This window comes from Danio rerio, chromosome 1 (assembly GCF_049306965.1).
Source record: "Danio rerio strain Tuebingen ecotype United States chromosome 1, GRCz12tu, whole genome shotgun sequence".
Taxonomy (NCBI): domain Eukaryota; kingdom Metazoa; phylum Chordata; class Actinopteri; order Cypriniformes; family Danionidae; genus Danio; species Danio rerio.
Window position 1 is genome coordinate 52,785,001 of NC_133176.1, and position 26,826 is coordinate 52,811,826.

At 34.5% G+C, this 26,826-nt stretch overlaps 3 protein-coding genes across 6 annotated transcripts in view; 2 read left to right on the plus strand and 1 right to left on the minus strand.

The window, feature by feature from the left end:
* The window catches only part of pdcd11 (programmed cell death 11), a 46,097-nt gene extending 36,743 nt beyond the window's left edge, over positions 1 to 9,354 (plus strand). For 2 of the 4 annotated variants that reach the window (XM_005160117.6, XM_073949189.1), the window contains exons 28-36: positions 406 to 528; positions 1,811 to 1,982; positions 2,076 to 2,285; positions 3,086 to 3,229; positions 3,808 to 4,058; positions 5,487 to 5,655; positions 6,401 to 6,554; positions 6,638 to 6,803; positions 8,967 to 9,354. In XM_005160117.6, coding sequence (XP_005160174.1) covers positions 406 to 528; positions 1,811 to 1,982; positions 2,076 to 2,285; positions 3,086 to 3,229; positions 3,808 to 4,058; positions 5,487 to 5,655; positions 6,401 to 6,554; positions 6,638 to 6,803; positions 8,967 to 9,138 — 1,561 coding nt within the window. In that variant the 3' untranslated portion in view covers positions 9,139 to 9,354. 4 annotated transcript variants of the gene reach the window in all.
* Positions 9,355 to 9,383: 29 nt separating this feature from the next.
* zgc:175214 lies at positions 9,384 to 26,406 on the minus strand. Its single transcript, NM_001114727.2, has 6 exons — positions 25,608 to 26,406; positions 20,509 to 20,659; positions 17,972 to 18,014; positions 16,126 to 16,167; positions 13,579 to 13,661; positions 9,384 to 12,402 (listed from the first exon to the last, which is right to left on the minus strand). The coding sequence occupies exons 1-6, from the start codon at positions 25,630 to 25,632 to the stop codon at positions 12,279 to 12,281; spliced, it is 468 nt and encodes a 155-aa protein (NP_001108199.1). The 5' UTR covers positions 25,633 to 26,406; the 3' UTR covers positions 9,384 to 12,278.
* LOC794408 (inositol 1,4,5-trisphosphate receptor-interacting protein) overlaps positions 11,311 to 26,826 on the plus strand; it is a 30,100-nt gene continuing 14,584 nt past the window's right edge. The window contains exons 1-2 of the mRNA XM_073954619.1: positions 11,311 to 11,502; positions 11,631 to 11,730. Coding sequence (XP_073810720.1) covers positions 11,720 to 11,730 — 11 coding nt within the window. The 5' untranslated portion in view covers positions 11,311 to 11,502; positions 11,631 to 11,719. The remainder of the gene's footprint in view (positions 11,503 to 11,630; positions 11,731 to 26,826) is intronic.

Sequence of the window (26,826 nt, forward strand, 5' to 3'; positions counted from 1 at the left end):
CGAATTACGTTATTCGCGCTGCCTCATTTTCGCGAATAACGCCACAAGATGTCTATTTGTGTCTTTGCATTGTCTTGACATGTAAATCACTTGTGCTTGTCGCGCTTCATCTGCATCTGATGTAAACGCGCCATTAGAGATAGAGATTAGAGATTTTTGCCAAAAATGATCAGCCACTGAAAATAGGTTATGCTATTTAATGGACCCTCTAATTTTTGTGGCTTCAATCATTGTTGGGGTACTTTTTTTAAATTTAGAGAAGCATTAACAACTGATATTGCAATGTATATTGTTATTGTTCAATATGAAATATAATTCATCGATATTGCATTTTTGCCATATCGCCCAGTCCTATTTGTTACCCTTGTAAGTTCAAAATCTCAATCTTTTTTCCTTGTATTTAAGGTTATCAAGGACTATAACAGGAAGAGTTCTGTTCCAAAATGCTACAAAATACTATATGAATGACCCAAAAGTCCTCATCAAACACGTTGGCCAGAATGCATTGGTGGCCGCAAAGGTTCTTAGGTAATGTATGTTTTTAACTAGTGTTTGACTTGCGTTTATGTTTTTCACTTTGTACAAAGCTTTTGGTTTGTTAAGCTAAATATTGAGATGCACATCTTTATGTATCTTATCAGCAATATTAAAATGATCTAGTTATGTTGGCTTGTGAAGGACATCGCACTCATCCACTATTTGAGCTGCTCCTTTTTTGTTGTCGTCTTTTGAGACCAAATTTCTAAGTGCTACTCCTTATAGAGCTTTCAAGCTACAAGCTCTAAACTCATGTCGCATCTTCAGGGTAATCTTAAGTTTTAGGCTATGTCTTTTCTAACTGATCCGACTTTTCGTTTTCAGAAAACGAGTGATCAAATTTCTAGATATTTTGAGATAATCTAAAATGCATCCATCCAGTTCAAGACCTTTAATTTTATATATTACTAGCAAAGCCTGGCAAATAATCTAGGACTTGCTAAGTTTTGCTAGCAACATGTTGTTTCATGTTAAAGGTGTTATGCGAGTTAAAACCATGTAAGCGACATGCTAATTCATGCTAAAACATTAAAATATTCTAGCTGTGTTAATTCTGGCTATAAAAATTCTAACAGCATGTTAATTTATATTAGTGATGTTTGCTAACATAAATTAGGTAAGCAACTTGCTAATTTTAGCATGTTAGCAACATGTTATCAATGTGGTGTTTCGTTCTAACAACATTCAAGAAATGTCAGCAACATACTAGTTTGTCTTGACAAGTTAAAAACACTAACATGTAAATGATGGTAGAATTTGGTTAGATGATGTTAGCAACATTTTCAACAATGTCAATGTTAGCTAAATGTTAATTAATGCTTGCAATATGTTAACAGTATGACAACCATGCTACTAACATAACAAAACGCTTAAATGTGTTAAAGTAAAATTCTGTCTTGGCAATACATTAAAAATTCCAGGAACATATTAGCATTCCAGCTAGTTCTCTGTTAAATGTATTATCAACACCATATTAGTGTGTAAATTGCATGCTAAAACATGCTAGCATTGTTACCAACATGTTTAAATATGGTAGCATTGGAATAAAACATGCTAGAAACATAAAATACAATAAACATGACAGCTTGATTAAAAAAGGCTAATAATATTCTTTCAATGTGTGAAAAGATGTTATTAACATGTTATTAAATTGCTCAAGTATGCTAGCAACTTTTTAGGTCAGGTTAACTATTTGCTATCAACATACTAGAAAAGTGCTAAAACATGCTAACAGTGTGCTTCATTTTGTTGGATTTTCTTCATCAAATTTCAGCGTGGACTCTGAGAACCTCCATGTGAACCTGTCGCTGCTGTCAAAAGACACTGGGAAACCAGATCTGCTCCCAGAATCTCTTGAACTGCCACTGCGTCTGACAGGAGAGGAGAAGGAGAAACATGACAAAAAAGCTGCTGTCAAGAGAAAAAGAACTCTATCTGAGAGCCAGGTTAGCGTGTTCGCTAGCACAGAGGCTTGTAACGAGTTGTAAGACTTGTAAGAAGGATGAGTTATTTGACCTTGTGTTTTATCCCTGTAGCAGCAAGACAATGAGAATACTGAACAGAAGACCAAACGGATAAAGGTCGATGAAGAATGCAGACTGGTTGAAGAGCCCAGAGAACAGAAGGAAACACTGAAGGAGAAGAAAAAGAAAAAGAAATCGAAAAAGGAGGACAGTGACAGTGGTGTAGAGGTGTTCTTCAGAGAGACGGATGAGACTGTGTCGGACAAAAAGTCAGGCAAAGTAAAGGTATGTTATACTGTTTGTATTATGTATTTATTAGATTTTTTTTTGTATTTATTAGATTATTTATTTTATTGTATTATTTATTTATTTTATTGCATTATTTATTTAATTATTGTTTTATTTATTTATTTTTATGCTTTATTTATTTTTTGCAGTATTTATTTTATTGTATTTATTATATTTTATTATTTACTTATTTATTTTTTTGCATTATTTATTTTATGTTTGTGTTATGTATTCAATAGAATATTTTATTGTATGTATTTATTACATTATTTATTACATTATTTTATTGCATTATTTATTTTATTATATAATACATTTTTTTATTGCATTATTTGTTTTATTTATTATTTATTTACTTTTTTATGATGCATTTTTATTGTATTTTATTTTATTATTTATTTACTTTTTGTATTGTGTTTATTTTATTTTTTGTTTGTTTTATAATTTATTTACTTTTATATATTATTTATTTTATTGTATTTTTTATCATTTATTTACTTTTTATTATGCATTTATCTTATTGTACTATTGTTTTATTTTATTGTATTGTGTATTTAATTTTTTTTTTTCCAGTAACAGACTCCTGAGAGTTTTGTATAAAAGTGTGCTCACTTAATTTTTCCTTTGCATCATGCTATACATTTGCCGTTTTCAAAACCATGCACATTATTCATGTCTATGCTTACTTGACCTTCACTGAGGATGATTTAAAAGAGGATTGATAACTTATTAATTCTCAGCTTTCCTAATCAAAATACACGATTTCCTCTGATATCTTACATTTTCTAAATGTTTAGGTTAAATGCAAGGAACAGGAACCAAACCGGCTTCAGGTGACATCCAGCTTCCCATGGGAGTCCACACTGGGCTCTTTAACACCTTTTGCTCCAGCAGACGACAACCAGAACTCCAGTGAGGATGAGGAGGAAGTCAAAAGCAAGGTGAGCTCAAGTGTCAATCAAAAGCTCCATTTCTTCTGTGTAGACTTTAGGATATACCATCAGAAATGTATGTTCTTCATTCCCCTATTAGCCATGATTTGCCAAAACTTTGCATTTACTTGCACATTTGCATTCCCTCAAGAAACAAACATGTTTTTTTTTACCTTTAGGATTCCTGTATATATAAGATTCTAAATATTTATGTTTTGTGTTTTGCACTCTCTACTACACAACAATATTCCAACGAGAGCTTTGCTTATTCTCACTCTTAAAGGGATAGTTTAAAAAAAAACTACTCACCCTCAAGTGGCTCCAAACCTTTGTGAGTTTCCTTTTTCTGTTGAACACTAAAGATATTTTAATGAAAACTGATAACTATTGACTTCCATAGTAAAGAAAAAACATATTATGGGAGTCAGTGATTACAGGATCAAAGAAACTTGAAGAGTAAATAATGAGTAAATGTATATTTTTGGATGAACTGTAACTAAGGTTATGGCCTGCATCAACATTACAATGCTTAGGAAGATTGTAAACACTTAATGCAAACACACAGTAATGAACGTGTTTCTCTCCAGCCGGCGAAGAAGTCCCGTAAAGAGCTGAAGCAGGAGCAGCAGAACACCGAGCAGAAGCTCAGCAAGCTGGAGGCCGAGCTCATGGACACGTCTGTACGGCCCGATAACTCAACGGCGTTTGAGCGTCTGCTCCTGTCGTCTCCAGACAGCTCCCTCCTCTGGCTGCAGTACATGGCTTTCCATCTACAGGCCACGCAGATCGAGCAGGCCCGCGCCGTCGCCGAGAGAGCCCTCAAAACCATCTCCTTCAGGTTAAAGATTGTTTTCGTATGTTAGGATTGCAAGTAATGGAATAGTTTATTAAAAATTAAAAGTTTGTAATTTCCTTTTTCAAATCTGTTTGAGTTTTCTTCTGTTAACCTCAAAAGGCTGTATCATACACTCGGTGCGACAAAATTTTTTTTTTTTTTTTTTTTTTTGCTAGTTTCAGCTCAGTGCAGGTGTCATTATCAAGTCCTGCACCTTATTATTTAAATAGCAAAGGCATTTGTGTCCATTTGAGTGCCAATGGGCGTGCTGGTCTATTAAGAGGAGGAGGTGTGTTAAGGCGCATTGTTGGTGCATTGCTTTTTTTTTTCAACGGAAATAGATTGTGCCATTAACCAATTAAAAGGTGGTCTAAAGTCAGTGGCACTTTTTCATTTTATAAACTCATAAATTAATAAGTTATATATCTCTAGGCAGGTCCACAATGCACATACATGTTCTTATTACACATACAGGGATGTGCAGCAGCACACAAACATCTTTAAATATAAACATTTTAATGATTAAAATGTAGAAGATGATTGTTGTTTACATGAATATGAAAACCGCCACTGTCTCCCATGCCTCTCTAATCTCGAGGGGCTTTGGTGTTAACTGTTTTGTACTATAGATGGCCTGCTCGTGCACTTTAAGCATTCAGTTTTTTCAGTCTGCCATGTAAATAATGAATCACCCATGGTGCGACTGCAAATTCCTTTCAAAATGAATGTGAGATGAGCGTCTGATTGGTTTAATGCACATTACATCCATACCTCATTAAGAGACTGACAACCATTTTTGCCCCTGTGCCATCCTCTGTAGACAGTGTGCTTAGATTTGCAACATTCTTCAGTCTTTTTGTACTTCATTTTAATGATTAAAAAAGGGGTCGCCACAGCGGAATGAACCGCCAACTTATCCAGCAAGTTTTTACGCAGCCGATGCCCTTCCAGCCGCAACCCATCTCTGAGAAACACACTCATACACTACGGACAATCTAGCTTACTAAATTCACCTGTATGTCTTTGGGCTGTGGGGGAAACTGGAGCACCCGGAGCAGCAGAAACCCACGCGAAGGCAGGGAGAACATGCAAACTCCACACAGAAACATCAACTAAGCCGAGGTTGGAACCAGCGACCCTCTTGCTGTGAGGCGACAGCACTACCTACTGCGCCACTGCCTCGCCTCATTGGCTACTAATTTTCAACATTTTTCAAAATATCTTCCTAGCTATTAGGAAAAATGAAGCACTATGTAAAATTGGCATGGGATATCACTTTAAATCTGTACAATATGCAGGAATCCCCCACTTTGACCAAATAAGTCACACACTTTTCGTTTTGGAGTTGTTGTTGTTTTTATTTTGGTATAAATCAGGAACTGAAATCATAATTCACATTTTACAATTAACCTTTTTTGTTGGTGTTTTTAGAGAGGAGCAGGAGAAGCTGAACATTTGGGTGGCCATGCTGAATTTGGAGAACATGTACGGGACACCAGACAGCTTGCAGAAAGTTTTCGAACGGGCCATCCAGTACTGTGAACCTCTTCTCGTGTACCAGCAGCTGGCCGACATTTATGCCAAGTCGGAAAAGATCAAAGTGAGCATTATGTCTGCTGTCGTGAATTGTTTAATGATATATTCTGGCTTGTTATGGGGTGGTTTATGATATTTTGACTTCACTTGGCACTTGCGCTCCTGTGAAGATATCGTATAACATCATAAAGATTTTTCTACTTATTTACTTTTAAATTTATTGTTGAATAATTTATGTCAGTTTCTGTTAATATCAGCATATTTCAATGATTTCTGAAGGATCCAATGACCCTGAAGTTGAGTAATGAGACTGTAAATTCAAATAACTTGAATCACAGAAATAAACTATATTTTAAAATGTATTCGTAGAGTAAACATTATCGAATTTGACTGGCTTTGAGAGAAAAACAAACACCTCAAGAGTCCAAAAGCATCAACTGTGAGATGAATTCTACTTAAACCTGTATTAGACTATAGTTAATCTACTTAAAAGTGAAGTTATGAAAGCAGTAGTTAATAAATATCACATGTAAATGTGTTATTGAGTCACAATAATATTGAGTCACATTTTAGATGTGAATAATATCTTAGTTTTTCTGTTTCATATGTTGTGTTTTTATCCCCCTAAAGGATTCTGTTTTTCAAACAATTGAGTGAATCAGTGAGTCGTTTGTATATGAATCAAAGCCAATGAATCAGCTATTTTGAATAATTGATTCAGTGAATCGCTCATTAGGACAGACTTGCTGCCATTTATTGATCATTTTAGTGTCACATTTGTTTATCTACACTTTATTCTTTGTGCGTAGGAGGCTGAGAGTCTTTATAAAAGCATGGTGAAGCGCTTCAGACAGGACAAAGCAGTTTATCTGAGTTACGGCACTTTCCTGCTTCGACAACGGCAGAGCGACGCTGCCAATGCCCTTCTGCAGAGGGCGCTGCAGAGCCTGTCCAGTAAAGAACGTGAGTCACAGCTACATTAAATACTTCACACATGCGTTGTCTGTTTGCAGCTCATGCTTGTGTCTCCTTGATGTGTTTTCCAGATGTGGACCTCATTGCCAGATTTGCTCGGCTGGAGTTTCAGTTTGGGAATTCAGAGAAAGCCAAGTCTATGTTCGACAAGGTCCTCACTACATACCCCAAACGCACAGACCTGTGGTCTGTCTTCATAGACTTAATGGTGAAGCATGGCTCTCAGAAGGAAGTGAGGTAAGCACAGCTGCACATCGAGACTGGTGGGAAAATAAATGAAGTCTATGGGAATCTTTCTGTGTGTCTGTATTATGAATGGATTCTGGACACTTTTAATCTGATCTATCAAACCAAATCTACCTTTAGCATTTTATTTAGTTATGATTATTAGATTTAGAGTTGATACTTTATTTGCAATTTTTAAAACATTTAAAGGAATGTGTAAATAAGAAGTTTTTTTCTGTTCCATTCAATGAGCTTTAAGGATTTTTATTGTGTTGAGTGAAATAGAATCTTTACATTTAAAAAAAATTACATATGCAATATGATATAAAATATGTAATGTAATATAAATATAATAAAATGTATATATGTATTTTTTTCTTAAAATAAAATCATTTCAGTAACATTTTGAAGAAAAAAAATCTATTTTGTGTTTAGAGTGTAATGAATAGAGTGGTCCCTCGTTATTCACGGAAGTTACGTTTTAAAAATAATCCACAATAAGTGAAATCTGCGAAGTAGTCTGCTTTATTTTTTACAATTGTTATAATTATTACACTTTTCTCTCTCGTTTACACACTGTAAAAGTTCAATTTTTCTAGAAAAATAAGTCCAGTATTATAGAACGAAACCAAAACTCTAAACCTGTTTCCAGTCATAAACATTCATCGCTGTCAGCAAAAGGTACCATCCCATCCGTTTCCATCCACCTATTTTTATGTGCAGGATGAGCATAAATTTTAAAAATAGACGTAAAAAAACATATGAGCATAACTGAGTAGAATAAACCTTTTATTCGATAGGAAAAGATGCCCATAAACAACGATGTAAAGACTTTTACCAAACAAACTCCAGTAAGCGCATTAAAAAGTCATGTGCTTTTGTTATAAGAGATCATGTGATAATAAAATTGTGTGTGAATGGATAATCCAGCAGGCTGAGCACAATGTAAACCATCTGAAATGTTGTTTTGGTCTTTCTAAAACGTCTTAACTATTTCAGTATTAGTGTTATTTTATTACTAATGACCTCCAGAATCAAGAGTGTCTGTGCTCCGCGTCTCATGCCTTCAAACGCTACCTTGCGTTTAGTGTGTGTCAGGATTGCCTTCTGATGCCAAGTCATTTATTAAATGAAGAAAAGATTCAAGCAGCTTCTCTTATCGCAGCAAATTCTGTTTTTAGTGTTAATATTCAGCGCTAATTAATCAGGAAGTGACAATTTTTTTCCGCTTTGACTCATTGAATGGAAATGCTACTGTATTTGCATATCTTTTATGCGATAATCCAATTTTGCGCATGAAACTAATTTGCATTTTTGGATGCAAAAATAGCTAATGATCCACAAAATAAAAGCATATCAGATACGCCGTGAACATGACAGTTGGAAGTAACACACCCCGAGCGCGCATATTCGCATGTTTTTTTAAATGAAAGTATTCAGATGGCTCGGCAGAAATATGAACAGTGTCCTGAGTCGTAGCTGGGCGCTGCAAACAGCCGCTGACTTGTGGTGCCAGTGTGTGTACCCTGATATAAACCTATGTTTACAATTCTAAAATGCATGGTGCAATGCATTAGGTGATGGTCTTGCTGCGGACAACTCTTTGGATCCTTGTTGGAACTCACACTGCTAGCGATCGACAATTTAAGTTTGGCTGAACTTATTCTGTACTGTACAGGAAACACGGAGGAGATTGATTAATTGACAATGGTCTTCAGCCAATCAGGATGCAGAACAAAATGCGTTGTTAAAAAAAAAAAAAAAAAAACATGTCAAATTGCACTAAAACAAATCTGCGAAACTGTGAAAGGTGAACCACATTACAGCGAGGGACTACTGTAATTAATTCATGATACATAATACTTCATTCATACTACAAAAATGTAGCCACCACTGTTTTTTGGGAAGGGGTTTGCCTTATTTGCATTTTATTTTGTATTTAACTTGTCTTATTTTTTCCTTTTTTATTTTAATTAGTATTTTTGAAGTAAGTAAATGATATGAGACTGTAACAATCTAAACATTCATGAATTATGAATTCAAATACGATCAAATATATTTTATACTATGCAGGGAAAAATGTTTATTGCTATTTATGTTTTCACATTAACGTTTCTGAATTCTACTTTGCTTCAACCAATTAATTTTCAAAAAATGTTTTCCCTCCGTCTCCAGGGAGCTTTTTGATCGCGTGATTCACCTGAGCGTGTCGGTTAAGAAGATCAAGTTCTTCTTCAAGCGTTACCTGGAGTACGAGAAGAAGAACGGCACACCTGAGACCATCCAAGTGGTCAAACAGAAAGCTCTCGAATATGTGGAGTCAAAAGGAGCTGAAGCCACCAGCTAATGCACCTGTTTTACATTTAACGACAAAGACTCTTTTATTGTCCAGCCAAAAGTTCATTCCTCTGCTTTTTTCAGCTATTTAAAAGTGTCTATAGGTGCATTAGTGACGTTTGCATCTGTTAAATCATTAAATGTGATAAAATATGATTATGAATTAAAAACAGTCCTGTAATGTGGAGACATGCAATAAAGATCTTACTTTCTAAAGCTCCAGAAAGTGTTTTTATTAATAAAAAAAGAGGGATAACCACGAAAACATGACATTTTATTTAAAAACAAACAATACAAAATAAGTAAAAGGAACAATTCAAGCAATGAACACAATATTGGATAAGAACTGCTGGTTATATATTGAATATTTCTGTAAGAACTACGCAGGATCTTCATCAAAGGGAAAGTTCACCCCCAAAAACTGTGCTGTTCATTTATTAACCATCAAGCCAATCAAGATGGTGACCATTTTCTTTCCAGAAGAATGTTATATTTAAAAAATACTAACTTAGTGGCTCATAAAAAGTGACTAAATTATCACTTTGAGAGTCGTATAAACTAAATTAATACCCAGGCTCCAAATGATACAAGTGATCAGTCTTTGCAGGAAACTAAGCATTACTATTACCACACAGTTCAGTTTGCGAACGATTCGTTCTTTTGAACCGATTCTTTTTAGAGAGCTGGATGAAGCACTTCATTAAATCAGCCTGAACTACGAATAAATAAGCACTGGTCTACAAGTTACTTGATCAGATTTCACATCTGAATGCGCTCGACAGTCATTCCTTTTTGAAAAGAGCCGCAATACTGATGTGTGGGATCTTTTGATGCCGTTTATCGCAAACGTATTCAGCACTTCAGTTACTTCAACCATGTCTGAACTGAGGAAACAACGCTGATTCAATCTGCGCATGCTTAAACAGAATTTGACTTTTATTGTAAGATGAGGAATAGCTTAGTCACTTTATATGCTTTGTGCATTTAAAACTATTGTTATTATAAGTATAAAATACTAATTTTATATTTTTATTAGGGGATTTAATCATATGAAATCTTGCTCGTTTTGTCACAGCCCGATAACTATGGAGCTAATTATATGCCAAAACAATCTGAATTTGAATTGTGTTATTTTGGATTATTGACAATTGTATTTAATAAATCTGAATATTTATATGCTGTTAAAAATTGTTCAGATTTTCTTAATTTAAAAACTCGCACAGCTCAGTGATTGGCCAAAATGCTTAGTTTGACTCTCCCCTGTTGATCACCCCTGACCTAGGCTGTTTCTCAATATGCATTCTTAAGCGGTCTTGCGTCTTCATGTAATGTCATCATCAGCTGCCAAAGTTCAGTTTCAACACTCAAAACTGCAAGAATGGAGGAAGCGTAAAACTTTCCGGATGTGTTCTCGATATCGAGGACGCACCGATGCAGACTTGAGCTCTTAACTCGCTCGAGAAGTCCCAGTAGTCATTGCCACTGAAGGTGGGAAGCGCAGCTTTTTATATAGATTAATAAAGTTCAGAGATATAACTTATTTATCTTAGGAATTTCCCTAAATGAAACGGTGAAAGTAAACATCACCATGAAAATTTTATTAAAGGAATGAACACATTAAGGGTTTTAATTTTCTGAAATTTGTATTAAAATCTGTTTTATTTACATTGTGCAACATATCTGTAAAGTCTTTATGCAGAGTAGATATTTTGAAAAGGGGAAAAATAATAAATTGTTGATTGAATGCTGTAATGTATAAATATTTTCCATTAAAAACGTGTGAAGGTCATGTGACCATCAGGAAGAACACACCATCTCATTTCTCAGAGGATGCGTTCGCTGTTCTTGTGGTCTCCAGAGCTCGTTCTTCCGAGGTGACCTGGCAAGACTGATCTTCACAAGAACGCAAGTCTGTTCTTTGCATTCTTGGAATTTAGAAACAGCCCTACTCTCTGCTGAATCTGAATTTCTGGTTTAGAATTTTAGAATATTGAATTTGATGTTCTTAATTTCTTCATCTTGTAAATTTGAAACTGTATTTTTACAAACTGGATATCTGTGAATTCAGAACACAAAGTCTGAAGTTTGAAAATGCGTCTAAAAAATCAGCCTTGAAAAATTCAGTTGTCTTAAATTTCAGATGTTCAATATTCCAAGTTATGACGTTTAAATTATAAAATTCAATTTAAGAAACTCAAAAAAATTTTAATGGCATGTACACATTCAGATTTATTAAACTACAATTGTCAATTACTCAAATGAACACAATCCAAATTCAGATTGTTTTGGCATGTTATTAGCTCCATAGATGACGAACTGAATCAGTCCAACAGAACCAGTACGACGAATCAAATAGGATCTCCATTTACACGAGGTGGATTAATGTTGTTGTTAGTAATGTTCATTTTCTTGCACAGCCCGTGGATTTCGCTTCGTATCATCAGGGCAGAAGCCGCAGGTATTAACCTGCTTTGGTTTACCTTTTTTCATCTCTCATCATAGTGATGGTTGCCGTTGACTTCATTTCATGAATGACCTCAGACCGCGGTTTCAACTAAAAACATTCTTCTGGAGAACAAAACACAACTCTCATGACCCGAGGGTGAGTAAATTAATAGCACATTTAAGTTTTTTTCTTTTATGAACTACCCCTAATGAAGACCTGTAGTACCAGTCGAACAGATAGTGCACTAAAGTTACACCTACACCCTATTATCACATATACAAGGCCGTTCATGGACAGCACAGGTGTTTAATTACCGAAATGTTTTCTTTTGTTGCCTGGTTGGATCTCCTGAGACGTTTACCTCACGTTTTTGACGTCCGTTACCCAGCATGCACGGTGTGTGTGTGTGTGTGTGTGTCGTTTTAAAACCTCAGCACGAAACTACTATTAAAGTATAGTGTGTGGCACGATATATAGGAGATTACTGGTATATTTGGGTACTGGCGATATGGTACTGATTCACTAGTGGAGGCTGAGCGCTGGCGTCCTGGTTTTTCTGGCGTTCTCCGGGTCCGCCGTTTTGTTGGAGGTGCATATTATTGGTGGCTACGGGGAGCCTTGGCAGGTCTTGTGATTTGTTCCAGCGATTGCAGAACTAGAGGGCGTTTTTAATGTGGCCTTGTTGGGCCGTACAGTTTGTGGGTTCACACCTCCTCGGGGTCCTGAAGCCCCTCTGCTCCTCGCGGTGCGTCGGGGTTTTGTAGACGCATGATGGGTTTATTGCACATAGGGCAGACGCTGCGGATCTCCAGCCACTTCAGCAGGCACCTGCGGGGGTTACAAAGACACGACGAGACATTTGTTTTATTTTCAGGGTTTCCACACTTGTAACTACTCAGAGTTTCTGCAGGGTCTTAAAAAGTCTTAAATCTCAAAATCTAAATTTTAGGCCTTAAAAAGTCTTACATTTATTGAAATATTGTGTTGTAGGTCTTAAAACTTTTTTTAACAGGTCTTAATTTCCCTATTGCTTTCCAATCTGGCCAAAACCCAAACTATCACCAACAATCAAACTCAATGAAACTTTCAAGTTATTATTTAAAAAGGTAACTTTTAACTCTGTTTACCATAAAGGGTTAATTTATTTTTTTCCTACAATAACATTTGTTTAAAAATGCTCCATTTATTTACTGCTGATGACATTGACTTGGACAGATTGTTGTGCATATATTTAGTTTTTTATAGTTATTAAAAATGTTAAAACATTTGTTCATTTTTTATTTTAAAGAAAATTTATGTTGGGAAAAAGTGTATGGATATAGTAGATCTTGTTTTTAGAAATATTTAAAATATTATTATTTTATTATTATTAATCATATTTAATTAATAATTATTAATGTATTATAGTATTATTAAATGTGTATATATATATATGTGTGTGTATATATATATATATATATATATATATATATATATATATATATATATATATATATATATAATTCCTTGGTCTTTAGCTCTTAATGAGTCAGAAATTTCATTCATGTTGGTCTTACAAATGTCTTGAAGTCTTAAATTTAACTTGGGGAAGCCTGCAGAAACCCTGGTACTTGAATGTCAGACATATGGATTCAAGGCCTGGAAAGTACTTAAAAACAAACAGGTTCTTGAAAGTGCTCGAATTAAACTTGAAATGAAATTTGTTTACGGTGTTATTTCAGCAATTGTACAAAAACAAGATAAAAATGCTCATGTATATAGGCTGCATTTATTTTATATGTTATGCATATGATATATATGTTGTGTAATAAAATCTATGTAAATAGAGGTTTACAAATTAAAACGTATTAATCAAAAATAATTTAGTGCCATCCTTTTAATAAACTGTTGACTGTCTTCCAGTTTCTCAAGTGACTAATACATTTTCAGTGTAATTCTTCAGGCTTTTGCGTGAGTAAATGTGGCATCACCCATTTAGCAAACACTTAATCTAGAGACACTCACTTCTTATGGAAGGTGTGTGAACACGGGCAGACGCCCAGCTCATCTCTCGTCTTGAACTCCTCTAGACACACGGCACAGGGCTGCTGTAAAACACAACACAAAACCAGTTTAGTCTCGATTTCAATAACACACCTTATATGAACACTTCATCAGTACACTTCTTAACACAGGCATGTTCTTCGCCAACATTTCCCTTGTGTTTCACACTCTTTCCTATAGAAATGCATAGTGATTAGGTTTGTTTTTTTATTAATAATTTAATTTTATCTTAATGTCAGGGGTTAGTGGGAAAATATGAAAACTAAGTCTGTCATTTTTCTTATTCTGTATTATCCGCTTGTTAAGTCGTGACGTATGGAATACTGTTTCCGGGTACAAGCCGCTACTAGTTTGAATTGAGAAAATATTCATTTATGGTCACTTTTTAGTCCTATCACACAATAAGGTGAATTGTATATGAAATCATAGCGTACACATCAGTCTCTGGACTTGCTGCATCACAAATTAAATTAAAATAGATTTTTTTAACAATTTATAAAATATTAATTACTTTCTGGCCATCGTAAATTAGGTATGGATATATATATATATATATATATATATATATATATATATATATATATATATATATATTGTGATCGTGATTTTTTAAAGTATTACATCACTTTGTAAACGTTTATTATTACTATTTGATGAATTTCCCCATACAGTTTGATATAGGACTTGGACCCGGAAGCTGCTTCGCATGACGTCACACTTAGCAAGCAGATATACAACTAAATATGGGCTTTTTAAATACCAATTTTAAAAGACGAAGAAGAGGAAATGCATAGTGGAACAAAGTTCTACAAAAATCTGATGGATTTCCAAAATGCAGTTGACCAGTTTGTTTGAGAGGGCTCGAAAATCCTGCATAGGTCTATTTGCATAATGTAGAGTTTCCTTTTGCAATTGTAATGAACACATTATTATCATAAGCTAATTGAGCTGTGCTTTGTGAAGAACTTTAAACCACTATGTAGGAGATCTGAAATGAAGAACTTGCGTCTTTGATTCTCACCCCGTGTTCATAAATAGATGTGTTAATTCATAGGAAATGTTGCCAAAGTATTGCATAGTGATGTAATCAACAGTCACATCCTTTGATGTTTTAGTTGGTGAGTAATGCAAATTTAAAAGAGTCATGGTTGATAGGTAGGCAGATGGTCAAAAAGGCAGGCAGCAGAAAGGAGCTAGATCATTAAAGTTTGAGGACAAACTTTATGGTGGCTTGAAAAGCCGAGTCTGAAAGTTTGAAGTGGTTTTAAAGTGTAAACAGCATGTTAGTATGATTCTAGCTTGAATTAGCATGTTATTAGCATGATTCTAGCATGAATTAGCATGATTTTAGCATGAATTAGCATGTTACTAGCATGAATTAGCATGTTACAAGCATAATTCTAGCATGAATTAGCATGTTACTAACATGATTCTAGCATGAATTAGCATGTTACTAGCATGATTCTAGCATGTTACTAGCATGATTCTAGCATGAATTAGCAAACAAAACAAAGCTAAGGTCTAACACGCAAAGGCAAAACAAAGAAACGCATCGTAATGTTCACATACAGTTCAACAAGACTCAGCAACGTGTGTGTGTGTGTGTTTGTGAGGTGTATATGTAGTCTGTGTAATTAGTCCTGAACAGCTTCAGCTGTGTCTGTTTGCAATCAAGGGGATCTAAGCCAGGTGTGTGAGTGGTGCATGACTGAATATGTAGTTCTTTTGCTGGCAGATTTGTAGTTCTCCAGCGATCTGCATGTTTACCAGTGATCTGCACAGGCTGGAATTTTGAAAAAAAGAAAATTCTGCAGATTTATGTGTGATGATTTTATGAACATAGTAACTAAAAACTTAAAACATGAAAAAAAAAAAACTTTTTAACTTAAGGTTTGTAATGCAAATACATTTAGATCCACTTGTTTAATAAACAAAGCACTCTTATAAATCTCTTATAAAAATATCTGCTGGAAGACGGACTTTATATGACTTTATGAACATTTGCATATTAGTTAATGATATCACTGAAACCAATATGAAAACTGAATAAATATATATATTTACACACATTTAAACAGATTCAACCATGGGCTAAAAACATCTTTTACAATTCTGTAAGCTGCATGTAGATGAGTATTTAAACATTATGCACTCATTTCACTCAAAAACAAAATAAACATAAGAGCAGTGAGAAAACGAGGGTTAAGAGAGCCTCTGATCGAAGTGATCTGCAGGACTCATTAAAATTACGCTTATTAATATTAATAATATTAATCAATATTAATATCTAAGCCCACAGTTAAAATAATCCCCTTCTTTTCATTGACAAAATGTTTTAAGTTTACTAATAATTTTTTTAAAGTAGTTTTTTAACTGTTTATGCAGTATTAAAATTACTGTTAATTTCTGTATTTATTATTACGGTGACATTTTAGTTTGATCTTTCTTACGTCATGGTAAGTGTGTTTATGCATCAGGTGTATTTGTGTTTATAGAGAAATGACTTACTCCCAACAGGCTCAGCTTCTTTCCTGCACCTTTCAACACCACCTTTGAAAAAAGAAATTGACAATGTGTTTTTTTATTATTACATCGCTTGAAGCACAAGTGTGTTATAATTTAAAGAGATAGTTTACTCAGCCTTCATCTTCATTTACTCACCCTGTTTGAGTTTCTTTCTTCTGTTGAACATAAAAGAAGGTAATTCAACAAATGCTGTTAGCTATGTCCATTGACTTCCATAGTGTTTTTTTTTTCCTACTATGGAAATCAGTGGGTTCCAGCAACCTCTTTTCCAATCCTTTGTGTTCAACAGAAGAAACTTAAATAGGTGTGAAGTGAAGAGTAAATTAAAACAGAATTTTTCATTTTGGGTGAAACGTTCCTTTTAAAAGAAATGGCATCAAATTATATTAAACTATATTATTATTATTATTTTATTTAATTAAAAAAAAACACATTTGCCAAGCGAACACATAGCCACACACACATTTCTCACCAGTGGTCGAATTAGTATTGATAAAAAGATTAGAAAAGTCTGCTCATTATAACAAAATTCCTCAACGCAAATAATGTTTTATATCTTCCAAAAAGCATTTTATTTACAGTTCTTATTATATGTTAAGCTCATATAAACAACATTTTTTACACCAAAAAAGTTATATATATTTAACAAAAAACATGTATACACTGTTAAACATGTCTGTCAATAAGCAGTTTTACGTATTTTGTAATTCATGTTTTTGTGTTTTTTTCCTAATTATTCATGCTTTTGAATTGCATTATGGGACCTTGATCTTTCCTCCAACATCTTTTAACCTCAAAAAGTAAAAAAAATGACTCTTATAAACATTTTTAAGTTTAAACTAGGGTTGTCACGATACTTGAATTCGGTACAAATCGATACTGAAATTTTAAAAACCATTTCCCACTAACATTTGAGAGCTGTTGAGCACATTCTTAAACAGTGCTGATTTGCCATTGTGTTCATGTGCTCAACAGAAATGACTGTGATTGGCTGTGAAGCTCATCAGTTCATTGAATTCACACACTGAAAGTGTGCACTTCATTTAAATGATCATATCGCATTTTAGAGTTATGATTACGACAAACATTTGATGTTTTTTCTTTCATAGCGAACCCACAGTTGTGCATAAAAATAAATGTTTACAATGTCAGTATATCTACTCTAGCCTTTATATTGTTGAATATAATCTGATAATGGCAAATGTCTGATTTTACCAGTGAATTAAATTGTCTAATATGACAGATTGCAAGTATATATCTCAAACATAATAATTCAACATCAGAATTATTATAAGAATAGATTGATATAGAATATAATTATTTATAGAAACCCGTAGACCTACACATATTATTATTATTGATGTTGTGCCATATGTTTGTTTTTAACATACCTTTGTTTTACATCTACAGAATCGTGAGAAAATCGTGATCTTTATTTTAAGCAAAAAATTCGCGATTCTCATTTTAGCCAGAATTGTGCAGCTCTAGTAGTTTCTATTAAAAACACTATACTTTTTTTAAAGCAGGTCTCTTTCTGTCTGTTACCGTATATGTTTTGTTAATTATTACGGTATCTCCTGTGCTGTCATCTCTAAAGAGCTAACATAACAAGTGAAACATCTCAGCACCTTCCCAGCAGTTTTATGTTCAAGTTTCAGACACTCCTTGCAACCTATTTTGGGGAAATGATATACATCCTGTTTCTTGATTGCATGGTTTATATGAGTAAATTATATAACGAAGGCAATCTTTCAGACTGGATTTGGATTAAGGCTCTGGCAAACATTCTGTGCTATTTTTCAGTCTGGCTCCATTGTTTTAAACCCACCTCATTGTAGCTGTACTGCTCCCTTGTGCCTTGCTGTTTCAACCTGTAAAGACGAGAGGAAAAACTGAGACACTTCCTGAGTTGAGCTGCGAAAGCTGCTGTGGCTGATGTGAAAGAGAGATGTTGTGATTGTGTAAATCAATCTGCTGCAGCATTTCCTCTGCCAAACTCTTTCATATGCTAACAAATACGTCTTCGTTATTTATACAGCAAGTTGCAGTCAGGATTTATACTGTCATATTAATGCATGACAGAGGCAGGAATATGATCTTATTTAAACCTAATATGTATAAAAATACTTCATATGCAATATAGTTTGGGGTCAGTAGGATTTTTAAATGTGTTAAAATAAGCTTCTCCATCTCACCAAGGCTGCAACAAAAATACAGTACACATTGTAAAACTAAAATGTCATTGCACTATAAAATTCATTCATTCATTTTATTTTCTGCTTAGTCCCTTTATTAATCTGGGGTCGGCACAGCGGAATGAACCGCTAACTTATCCAGCATATGTTTTACGCAGCGGATGTCCTTCCAGCTGCAACCCATCACTGGGAAACATCCATTTTAGTCTACCCAATTCACCTATACCACATGTTTTTGGACTTTTGGGGAAAACCGGAGGAAACCCACGCCAACACGGGGAGAACATGCACTATAAAATAACTTCAAAAGTAGTTTATAATTTAATTTAATAATTTATTCCAGTGATTTTAATGATGAATGTTCAGCTTCATTACCCCAGTCTTCCGTCTTCATGATTCTTCAGATATTAATTCGTAATATTAATTATTATTATTATTAATGATAATAAAAGCGATAATGACTGGGGTAATAATTTTATTTGAAACTACATACAATAAGTAATACAACATAATAATAATAATAATATAATATAAATATGCAATATAATAATACAACTGCATAATATTAATTTTAATAAATATTTAACCATTTTTACATTTAATAAATGTTGATTAACAAAATAATTTTCTTTAATAAAAAGGAAAAAAACTGACCCCAAACTGTTGATGGCAGTGTATATGCAAATAATTTATATTGTCAAAAACCTCACCTCACAAAACTGATAATTATAAGTAATCAGGAAAATATTTGTATTTTAAGCAAACTGATTTATATAAAACTGACATAAAATGATGCAATATTTTGTTACAGAACAATATAGTAGATATTTATTTAAAAAATTAAAAATTGTTTAGAAAAATAAATTAGAAAAAAAATTAAATATAATTGAATGTAAAAATGTAATAATTCCAAGAACGTATATATATATATATATATATATATATATATATATATATATATATATATATATATATATATATATTTTTTTTTGTACTTTTTCCACAATTTTTATTCATATTTTCAACAATTTTTATTACATTTTTAAGAACTTTCAGCTTTACTTGAAATTCTAACAATTTAAATAATTCAATTGATCTAAATTCGTAACAATTTAAATAATTCAATTGATCTAAATTCGTTTACACTGTGTCATTTCTAATTAATCATGTATCAAGTAAAATAATTATTAAATCTATATTTATTTCATTGTCAGATTGTCAGATTTTCATTGTTAATACAAAAAAATGCTTTCACATAATACATACACATACCCAAGCACAAAAAGTCTGTGGTTTAAAATATAATTTTAATGCATATTTATTCATTTATTTATCTAATTAAATCTAAAATAGTTAAAACTGTCATTTGGATTTAAACGTTTGTTTTATATACAGTGCTCAGCATAATTTAGTACAGCCCATTATGAAAATGAATATTATTATGCATTTCTCAGTGAATATAGGCAGTATATTTTGGTGCATTAAAAAAACAGATTTATTAAACAGATATATTAATTTAAATAATATTTCAGTCACCAAATGTATTCGTAAAATGAAAGATAATACAATTAAACTCAAGCAAAACATTGCTAAAAAAAATGACAGCCTGCAAATGTATTTATTTATTTTTTGCTTCTCTAGATTTTTCCTTATTTTTAAATTAATATTTAATATTTTTATAAAACATAAACCTGGCTTTACTAGTGTATTGTACGTTATTTTGTTAGATAAGCTCCAGATTTGGCTTCAGTACTGACTAATCTAATGTATATGCACAAATATAATATTGTAAAGCTTCCTATTAAAAATATAAATTTAAAAGAGAGATTTGTGAAGGGTGTACTTATATATGCTGAGCACTGTATATATTCCACAAAACATTTCTTATGCACTGATATACACACATTTTTATACAATAAATAAATCTAAATATAATCTAAATCGCTTATTAATTTAGTCAATAATCATAATCAATCTAAACTGCTCATTTAAACATATTTGTCAATATAATTTGTCATTGTTACGCTAATAACAATAAAGAAGCTATTGTATTACATCAAAAAAGTACATGAGGTATGAGGCATGTGTTTCAGTGTGTTGTTACATGTCTTTACAGGAGCAGATGTGATTTGTGTAACAGCGGGTGTGGTGAATGCGTTGGGGTTCTTGCCTGAACAGATAGCAGCAGAAGATTACACTGAGCATGAAGATGAACATGCCTATGCCCAGTACAATGACGTAGACATTGAGCGGCAGACGGTAGATGTCTTCCTCCGTCATATCACAGTCTGAATGCTGCAGCCCTAGACCACAGAGGCAGCCTACAAACACAAACGCACAATAAGTTTTCATGTTACATGGGGACTTCCCATTAGGGCTGAGCAGAGTTCTTACAGCAGTACTTTTAACCAATATACTGTGTATATTTATGTCTATAAATACACACATACTGTACATATATGTGTATATAATTTATATTGTTTATATTTATACAAACAAATGTTTTATACAATATATTCATACATATATTTATATACACAAAAATATACACAGTTTATTTACTACACATAATTATAGTCAACAATTCTTAGCAGTTTACTTATTTAGTCTCCTAACTAGTTTTTAAGCTAACAGTTGACAGTTTTGTGCAATGCTTTCTTATGCTGATGTTTAATATGATTGGCAGCACGTCACTACATCTGCAATAATTAATTTTTAAATAATTTGTGTGTGTAACTGGGGAAAATTGTGGTTTCATCGAAGTTTCACTCATGGCTGCTAAAATTTGCAGTTAACTTGTGCAATTTAAAGGCCCGTGCACACCGAGACGTTTTTTTGCTCGCGTTTTCCGTTGACGTTTAACGCCTCGTGACTATATAACGGGCGTCAATATGATCGTGCACACCAATGCGCAAAACGCCAGCCGCAAAAACGTAATTTAAAAAAAAACGCCTCATGCTCGTTGTTTTGATTTTCCGCACCACGTTAAAACCTTCTCCACCAATCAGATCGGCATTTTTGTTCACAAGCACGGAGCTGCTGATGTAACAGTAAACAGCACTTGGAGGCGCTCAAGCGCAAAACTGTCAATGCAAGCGCACATTGAAGAAGACGCCCAGAGGTGATATGAACATGGAGCTGCTTATTGCTCTGTGAACAATAATCATTTCTCAATCGCTAGAGCTGGAGCTGCTACTTGAACCATCCATGCTTGTTGTGTTACTAGCGGGAGTCAGAAGCTTAAAGCTGTGGAGCGCCATCTAACGTCAGGAGTGTTTTGCATACTCTTCTGCTTGACGCCAATAGCTTGGGTTTGAATACGGAAAAACGTCTTGTAAAACGCTGATGATAAGCGCAAACGTGGTGCAGGTAGGTTCGTAGGTTCGTAGGTTGCTAAGCGACCATCAACCATCCTGGATGACAAGCTGACAAAACATTGCTGTCACTCTGATACAAGTTTTATTTATAGAGAAAATTAAAAAAGCACTGCAGTGTTTGGGTGCTTGGTGTTTGTCTGAGATAATTAGGTAACCCAAATCCCTACAAAAAATGAAGCTGATCGCTCAGTTCTTGTCACGTAACTCTGGTGGGTTTGTCTGGAAGGCACGATCATATTACTGCGGAAACTCCATCGCAAACAACAAACTTGCGCGGACACTAGAAAAGCAATATGCGAACGGCCCCTAAAAGGCAGCCGTCATTTGCGGTATCCAACAGTTGATCTTTATGTACTGACATGCTGGATTCACCTGATTTGTTGACAAATGTGTTGTGGATCCATTCCTTGGCAGTTCACTGGGCTTATTCCCCTTAGCAAAGAAAATTTCCAAAGACATCTGTTTCTTACTCATTCTGCTGCTTTTTGGTGCTCAAGTGACTGAGATGTAACCAAGAGAATAAGGTCATTTTTCAAAATAAAAGATTGTTCAGACTCAGATAATAATTAAAACAGAAATAGTTAATGCTTTCTTGTGCAGCACGGTACCAATTGATACGCAAACTGGTACAGGGCCAGTGGTTGAGGTCCACTGCAATAAAAGGTAAGAGGTTTTACTACCCTGCATTTTCATAGGAGCTCTCTGATATTTAAATAAATGGAGTGTCTCAGTGAGGTCTGACAATAGGGATATCCGTGACCTGATGCTTCCTCTGAATCACATGACTAGTGTAGTCACAGGCTTTGCGGATTAAATGACTTGCTTTTTATGTTTTGAATATTATTGCAAACGCAATTAATGATTAAGACCAACTTCTCATTGACATAATCATTTTTAACATAATTTTTAACACAATCTCAACTTTCATAAAACACTGTGTGCTTTTTTACATGTACAAAAAACTTAATTCTGTAAGATTTATGAGCTTTTTTTCTCATCGACACCAAAACAAGACCCCACAAGATCAAAAATCAAAAGTTAGTGGTATTCCATCCACCTTTTTCTACATGTTTACTGTATTTTAAATGATGGGTTGCACTTTCGGTTTGGGGAACTTCCATTCAATGAAACTGAAACCAATTCCTCCAAATAATAAATCTATAATACAATTAGTCAATATACATAGTGAAAACAGAGAGGCATGATTGGCTTTGAGCTTTATTTTTTATCAATCATAAATATAATGTTATTCATTTTCTTTTCGGCTTAGTCCCTTTAATAATCTGGTTTCGCCACAGCAGAATGAACCGCCAACTTATCCAGCACAAGTTTTACGCAGCGGATGCCCTTCCAGCTGCAACCCATCGCTGGGAAATAATGTTATCATGCACAGTATTTTAATAGGTCATTAGTATCACAAGCATATCTTTGTACAAAACTCTTTTGAGTTCACAGTTTTTATTACTTTTTAGATTATATTATGTTTGTATAACCCAAAGTAATATTGTACATGTTTGTAATATTACTGCAGAAAGACCCGTTTCAAGTTTTTGGGGTTATTCATGCTCTGCTCAAAGTCATTACATTGACTTTTATTATTTACAATTTACATAGTTTAATGGAAGTTAACAAAATTCACGCAAAGCACTAAGAGGCGTGGAACAAAGGTGGATGCTTGAGGGGACAATTGGTCCCCACAATGTTGTAAATACCAGGACACACACACAGTTAAATTAGCCACTTAAATCACACACATAAGCAGGAAGAACAGTTCTCTAGTACTCCCACTTTCTAGGGAATTCTGGGAAATTAGCGACATATTAAACAAATATGAACAACTGTGGGATTGCCTCCAACGAACCACCATCTGGCCTTTGCGAGAAGCCATATGTGCGTTATAAGAGGACAGCATTCACAATTTACTGTTTCCACACCATGTGAAGTTCATCTCCGTTCCCCCAGTCAGGCAGTGTAAGAGTTAAAGATTAGGACCCTCACCCCCCAAGTCTGAATGTGCAAAGTGGTTCATCTAAGGTGCTTGTATAGAGGGGCTTCCACAGGGACATTCTGATGGGGACGGTAAAGGGTAAAGTCTGAATGAGATACAGCTCCGAATACTCACATCAATATTTTTGTGATGCTGTACAATGATAATTCATATTTTTATATTACTGTGAGGGCAAGGTTTAGGGTTGGGGTGAGGGGTAGGCGTTAGTAAAATACAATTTAATAAATATTATAAATAATACTTGGTATAAATATTGTTTTTTACATTACTCTGATGCTTGTTGTGGGGGTAGATGTTAGTAAAATACAATTTAACAAATATTATGAATAATTCTTGGTATAAATATAGTTGTTTTCCATTACTCTGATGGTTGGATTTAGGGTTGGTGTGGGAGTTGACGATAATAAAATAAATTTAATTGTCATTTAAATTATATAAATAATTCTCGTTAACTTCAGGCTGCCGCTGTATCCCTTTTAGCAACAAAGTAAAGAGAGATTTAATGTCTGCCATAAACACAGGCAATTGTTTTTGTGTTATTATTATTATTATTCATTCATTTTCTTTTCGGCTTAGTCCCTTTATTAATCTGGGGTCGCCACAGCAGAATCAAGCGCCAACTTATCCAGCATATGTTTTACGCAGCGGATACCCAACCAGCTGCAACTCATCACTGGAAAATACCCATACACTCTTACATTCAAACACATACACTGCCAACTTTTTAGCCTACCCAATTCACCTATACCACATGTTTTTGGACTTGTGGGGGAAACCGAAGCACGCGGAGGAAACTCACACAATCACAGGGAAAACATGCAAACTCCACAAAGAAACGCTAACTAACCCAGCCGAGGCTCGAACCAGTGACCTTCTTGCTGTGAGGCGATTGTGCTACCCACTGCGCCACCGTGCTGCTTTAATTATTATTGTAGAATTTTTTTTTTAAACTGGGAAAAGGTTTAAAGACTTGTAATCTTTATATTCATCAGAGAATCCTGGAATAAATGTATCACTGTTTGAAGAAAAATGTTAAGCAGCATAACTGTTTTGAACATTGAAGTTAATGTTTGCTCGAGTCCCAACAATTCAGGTTTTTATAATGATTTATCATGAAGGATCATGTGAACCTGAAGTAGAAAATGTGACCAACCGTCAAAGGAATTCATTTTAAAATGTATTTAAAAAGAAAAATATTACGTTTTAACAACAGTTCATGCTTTTTTCTTACTGTACTTTTGATTAAATAAATGTAACCTTGCTAACAAAAAACATTTAATTCCAAAACATTAAAGTCTCACTAGCTCCAACATCACTTTTAAATATATTCTATATATATTTTATATGTCATCGCGATTCTGGCTCCAAATAAACTAGTTTAACTCTATGAAATGAAATAGTTTATATAAATATAGTTATATATAATAGTTAATATATTAATATAGTTTAGATAAATATACACACACACACACGCATATATGTGTGTGTGGCCACTATCTCATTGACAGTAGTTTATCTAGTTAATGTAACAAGTTAACAGGAAGTATGACACAAAGATAATCAAAATCTAAGCGATTTCGATTGCAATGCTAATGCAATCCATATCTGTAAGCATTACTGTCACTGAAAGACTGACTTGCCATCCATGTTTTCATCTAAAAATAAATCTGTAGACATATCGGTTTTCAGTAGAGCAAAGCCCAACAGCATGCTTAGCACAAATAATTCCTCAATCTTGACAAGCTCATTTTGACCTCATAGTTCCCTTTGACTTCTTCAAACTGGTTTCAACATCCCGAGCAGCAACACCACTTCAGTGACTAATTCTGAAAAAACCCAACAAACTCAAGTTCAGCTTTGACTTCTTTCTCAAAGGCCACTCACCGTTACACCATTGGAATGGTTGCATGTAATCTGACTCCAAGCACTGCTGCTGCAAACTCACTGCTTGTCTGGAACAGGCAATGCGGGGGCTGGAAAACTCAACCTAAAAGCCTGATTCCAGCTCGACTTTCTTGCCTCAGCGCTCTTCCCGTAGGTCAGACGGTTCTAAAAGGCAGCTCTTCAAATGACAGGGTGCGCTTGGCTTGATTATAGTTCAATTATTCCTCCATTCATCCTACTTTTATGATGTCAGCATCGAAGAACAAAAGATTTCAATCACTCTTTGGCTCCGCCGATGTGAATATGCACAAGGTGCTTTGTTACAAAGACAAAGGCAGCATAATGTGCCCTTGATATTCGTCTCGTCATTGACAACGACTCCGTACGTGGCACTTGATGTTTTTGTGCTGTCATACACACAAAAAGTTCACGAATTCTTCGATGATGTCCTAAACATCCATCCGTCCAACAAAATTCCACTCCATCTATTGTCTTTGTCGTCCCTCATATGCTATTCCAGACTTATTTCCTTGACGTGGCCCTCGATCTGTCTTCTTTATCAGGCCCTTTCAGATGAGAATCATATTTTCACCACCATCGAGTGTGTGTGGGGGAGTATTTTCTTTCTCCACCTAAAACCATCTGCTTTCTCAATCCTTCCATCGACAACAAAAAAAACCCAATCGTTCCCTTAACTCATCAACAATCTGAGGCCAAAGCGCCACCATCTGAGGTCAAAAGATGTTGTGATAATGAGGCCGGCCAGTGATCTATTCTCCAGCAAAAGGCTCCTGCGTCTTTCCTGGCCGCACTGTTTCAGTTTGTAAACAGATCTGTGCTCATGTGATCCTGGTTTGCCTCGCAACTCTCTCCTCCAATCCCTCCCTCCCTCTCTCCCTCCCTTCCTGAGCGAATCCCCTCCTCCAATCGCGACTGCAGTCACAGGATGGCTTCCTCTTCTTCTGCATGCAAGATTTTAGAGGAAGTAAAGCCACATGCATGCACAAAACACAAGCTGAAGGTGTTAGACACAACAAGACGAAGTGAGAGAGAAAAAAAATGGGTCAGAGTGCAGTGTGTTTATATGAGTGTGTATAAATATATATATATGCAGCGTGATCAGATCATGTTGCAGTCTGACCTACTAAAACACTGGCATGTTTACGTTCTAGCATAGACTATAATTGGTGGCTTTTCAACAGAAAAAAAGGGGGAAAAA